The sequence below is a fragment of the Lycium ferocissimum genome, chromosome 7 (genome assembly GCF_029784015.1).
Source record: "Lycium ferocissimum isolate CSIRO_LF1 chromosome 7, AGI_CSIRO_Lferr_CH_V1, whole genome shotgun sequence".
Lineage (NCBI taxonomy): Eukaryota > Viridiplantae > Streptophyta > Magnoliopsida > Solanales > Solanaceae > Lycium > Lycium ferocissimum.
Window position 1 is genome coordinate 18,488,108 of NC_081348.1, and position 4,537 is coordinate 18,492,644.

Consider the following 4,537-nt stretch of genomic DNA (forward strand, 5'->3'; position numbering starts at 1 on the left):
CAATTATTTAATAATGTGAATGCGATTATGACTAAGCTCTTTCAATTAACAATGTGGGTGACTTAAAGTTGTCATGTTCAAGACATTTCATCGAAAAGAACTTCTTTTCTGATAATTCAAGAAAAAGGTTAATTCTGTTTCAATTTACATGTTGTCATACGAAGTAAACAAAACAATTCAAAGTAAATTTAGTACTCAACAATAACAACAAAGATGCTAAAGAAACCTTTTAAGCGGCCGGTGATGGATAGAAAGTATTGATTTTACTTTATTGTTGAAAGATAAAAACTAAAAAGACTGTTTCCGGTAAACAAAATGGAAAATGCAGAAAAATATTTGAAAAATTTACGTCAAATGAAAGCTGGCTGAAAGGAAGATGATGCCCAGTCTGTGATATCTAGGCAAACTGGAAATAATAATAATAATACAAGAAGATAAGCTTTACTGACAGGCTAACATTGATTTTAACAATTTTGAAAATGACATCCAATAATGTGTTGGATAAAAACAGAAGTAGGTGATATGAAAAGGAGTTTGAAGGAAGTGTAAACTCAACATCGGGGCATTATAGTACAAACATATTATAAGGGCATTAAGGGTAGATTTTTGAAAAAGTTAAGGGTAGTCTCTGAGCGACAAATCCTTTTTCTTTTATTTCGTTTTTGCCCTGTTAGTAGAGGGAAAAATAACTGAAAGTGTTAAGAGAAACAGAAAGCACATAACTTGCAGTTTCAAGAAGTAACAAGTGAGGAAGAGAAGAAGATGGGGACATTGAGAATACCAGATGTAGTTCCTTCTCCAACTGAAGATTGTGAAACTCTCATGAAAGCCTTCAAAGGTCTCTCCATTTTCCTTCCTTTTCTTTTGTTTTACTTCCAGAGGACTTACCTTTTTACATGTCATAAATATGCATGCGTGATTGTACATGTAACGTCAATCCTCAACCAAGTTTTTGATTCATATATACTCAACAAGTTGATTGAACAGTTTTTGGGGTTGGAGGTGGGAGTAGGTCAGCAGTGGCGGAGGTAGAATTTTCACCAAAAAATTCATCATTTACTATAAACACATTAAAAGAAAATTGACCTTGTATATCAAGTAATGAGTTCGAATGAACACCCTTCCGTCCCTCTAGCTTCATCCCTTGGTGGGTTGGGATAATTCTTTGGTATTTAACTTTGGGAGCATATTTTGTTTCCAGGACTCTTGTTTTGTTGAACTTTTTTGTTAAAATAAACATGGTGTTCAGTCTAGCTTGAATAGAGACTAATCCATTAGGTACCTACGTGCTACCTCCCATCATCACAAGTACTGGTATCTCGTTATCTCCTGTTTGGCCATAAGTTCACTTTTTTTTCAGAAATATTTTCAAAACATTGTTTGGTTATAAAAAGTGACCAGTTTTTGGACAGTTTTTTAAGATGAATCTTTCAAATGTCAAAAAGTGGTTTAGACTAATTTTTCAAGTTTTCAGCTCACAAGTAAAATGCATGTCCAAACACAATTTCAACTTCCAAAAACCATTTTTCATCTCTTTTTCAATTTTTTTGTTTTTTTTAAAGTTTCAACCAAATCTATGTCCAAACGCTAGCTAAGTATATGAGAATAACTTCACCTGATGTCTCATCCGCTGGAATTAGAACCTCCTCGTTCAAAAGGACACATCCTTGGGGCAGGGGGGGGCTTGTTTTATTGAAGTTTTCTTTTCTCTTATAGTTCTTGATTTTCTGAATTGTTTGGTGCTTGATTGCATGATTAATGCGCTTAATTCTTTTCGTCAATTGAATCCTACAGTGACTATTTTAATTGCTGAAATATGATCATGTGGCAGTGTATAATTTTGCCTTTGTTGATATTATTTGATCAGTGCAAATGTGATATGCTAGTTGCAATTTGGTTTTGTACTGATAGGAAGAAAGACATTAGCTACTTGGTTGCTTCCATGTGCAAAAAAAGTACTAGTAGCTTCATTGGGAAAAATAAAACATTTCCCCGCCCCATTGCCTCATCTGACTCTGTGTTTTTAATATGTCTTATCTTTTTTGTTCGTTGATATAAAGACGGGGATTAGTTAAGTGGTTTTGTGTAGGACTGGGAACTAATGAGAAGTCAGTAATATCGGTGTTGGGGCACAGAAATGCAAGCCAGAGGAAGAAGATCAGAGAAACCTATCGGCAACTTTACAACAAGTCCCTTGTTGATGACATTTATTCTGAGTTGTCTGGTGATTTCAGGGTACAATCTCTTTTCTTACATTTCCTAGTCCTAATTATTTGTTCACTTCCGTAATGGACTCACAAATTAATAGCATTAACACACTAGAATGTTAATCCTTATGGGCCACTTTCTGTATTTAGACTTTTATTTGATTCTCAGAGTTTACTATTTTGAGGCTAAGTTTGGAATGTTGTGAAAATTTGATGTAAATTTTGGTTACTTTTTTTCTGGTGCTAATCAAAATGGCAACATTGTGACTTTGATTGACTTTTAAATAGCACTCCTTTTTAGTAGAACTTGTAGTCCCTTAATTGAATTGTTCTTTTCATATTTCCCTAATAGTATTTAGTATCAACGACTGTCCTTGCTTGTCCATCTCCTTTAGATCATTTCTAGTGAGCTAATCATACTTGGAGGAAGCAGCTAATGATTTAGCCCTGTTACTATAAACCGTTTTCTCTAAATGCTAGTAAAAAAAACTTAAGGTGAATATTTCCGAAAGTTATAGCTTATCCCTTGGTGTGTTTCTAGAATGACTATCAGATTACTATATCTGCACCGGAGTGCAATATCAGTCTCTATTTGAGCATGGTTATTCCTAAGTTTTCAAGTGCTAACTTAAGCTTTCTATGTGTGACAGAAAGCTGTCGTCCTGTGGGCATACGAGCCTTCTGAAAGAGATGCACGGCTAGCAAATGAAGCCTTAAAGTCAAGAAAGAAAACCATCACCCAATTGCAAGTGATAGTAGAGATAGCTTGTGCTCCATCTCCTGGTCATCTGGTCGCGGTGAGACAAGCATATTGTGGCCTTTTCAACTGTTCACTTGAAGAAGACATCACAGCAAATGTCCCTATGCCTGTAAAAAAGGTATATATGGTCAATTTCGTCTGAACTAGCTAAAGACACTATTCCCAGTGTCGTAAAAATGGATCTGGTGGGGTGAATGCAGAGTTCTCGAGACATCTTACCTTGCTGATGATTCATTATCAGTTAAATAGTACTCTTTCTGATGATTTCTTTGCCATGCTGAGTTGCATTATAGTGATTTCTATGAAATGATGTGTTGTGTGGATCTTTCCAGATTCTTATTGGTCTAGTCAGGTCCTATAGATATGATAAAGAATTGGTGGAACCTAGTATTGCAAATGCAGAAGCTGCTATCCTTCGTGAAGCCATTCGGACAAAGCAGTTGGATCGTGACGATTTTCTTATCATACTCAGCACAAGGAATGTTCATCAGCTTAGAGCAACTTTTGACTGCTACAAGCAAAATTATGGATTCTCCATTGACCAGGTTACATGTCTTGCAAGCTGCCTATGGAACCTTCCTTTTATAGTGCTTCTTGCTCATCTTGTCTCTTTTGACCATTTTAATTATTCATTTGCAGGACATTAAGAGCTGTGGAAAAGGTCTGTTGGAATCTATTCTGAAGGTGGTTATGTGGTGCATTGATTCGCCAGAGAAACATTTTGCTGAGGTAATTAAACACAGAACAGTTTCTTCTCTTCTGTTTTTTGGTTGAAGTATTTTGCTGTTTTTGAAACCTTTTTATGTCACTTCTGTCAAAATATCAACACAAGCCTACCTTCTTTTAATGAAGTTAATGCAAGCACTGAAGCATATGGTCCTGTCGAATTACTTCTATGCGATCACAATTTTTAGTGCTATCAGATTGCATATTGATATTCTGGTTAGACTTAACTTAAATAATCATTAGCATAATATGATGAGACAACCTTAAATTTAAATTTGCTACAATTTACCATGAAAAGCATTTGGTACATAGCATCATGTAATTCATTTTTACAGGTCAATGTCAGTAAAGTACATTCTTTTAAATGTAATCTTGTATGCTGGAATTGGTCAGGTTGTCAGAACCTCGGTTGTCGGGTTAGGAACTGATGAGGATTCTCTAACGAGAGCCATTGTAACTCGAGCTGAAGTTGATATGATGAAAGTAAGGGGAGAGTATTTCATCGCGAACAAAACTAGTCTTGATAATGCAGTTATTGATGACACATCAGGTGATTACAGAAAGTTCCTCATGACATTGCTAGGTGCCAAAGTTTAGATCCTTGGACCTGATCATTGAGTTGTAGCCTTTCAATACTATGATTCTACTTTGTATGATTTGAAAATGCTACATGAACATTTAAGGGTAGATTGTTTGTGACAAAACTAATGGTTGGAGAGTGACTTGTGTATAAGTTTGTGGATTGTCGCTTGTGAGTGAATAGCAGCTTTTGTTCCTTAAATTATGGAACTTTCCTGAGGAATTTAAAACACAAAAGGAAGAAAAAAGAAAGTAAGAAGTGACA

At 35.4% G+C, this 4,537-nt stretch overlaps 1 protein-coding gene across 2 annotated transcripts; it reads left to right on the forward strand.

Moving 5' to 3' along the window:
• The first annotated feature begins 674 nt into the window (after positions 1-674).
• Positions 675-4,537, forward strand: LOC132063615 (annexin D3-like). 2 transcript variants are annotated; one of them, XM_059456249.1, is made up of 6 exons: positions 675-838; positions 2,072-2,235; positions 2,858-3,085; positions 3,300-3,512; positions 3,607-3,696; positions 4,087-4,537. In XM_059456249.1, exons 1-6 carry the CDS (start codon positions 763-765, stop codon positions 4,288-4,290), a joined length of 975 nt encoding a protein of 324 aa, XP_059312232.1. In that variant the 5' UTR covers positions 675-762; the 3' UTR covers positions 4,291-4,537. The 2 variants fall into 2 exon arrangements, with proteins under 2 accessions (XP_059312232.1, XP_059312233.1); XM_059456250.1 differs by having other exon boundaries at positions 677-838; positions 2,090-2,235.

What these genes read in the sequence shown, in the direction of transcription:
- LOC132063615 (XM_059456249.1), top strand. Translation starts at nt 763, where the DNA reads ATGGGGACATTGAGAATACCAGATGTAGTTCCTTCTCCAACTGAAGAT. An exon ending in ATGGATTCTCCATTGACCAG is followed by an intron (nt 3,513 to 3,606) that starts GTTACATGTCTT and finishes ATTCATTTGCAG; the next exon opens with GACATTAAGAGCTGTGGAAA. An exon ending in CAGAGAAACATTTTGCTGAG is followed by an intron (nt 3,697 to 4,086) that starts GTAATTAAACAC and finishes GGAATTGGTCAG; the next exon opens with GTTGTCAGAACCTCGGTTGT.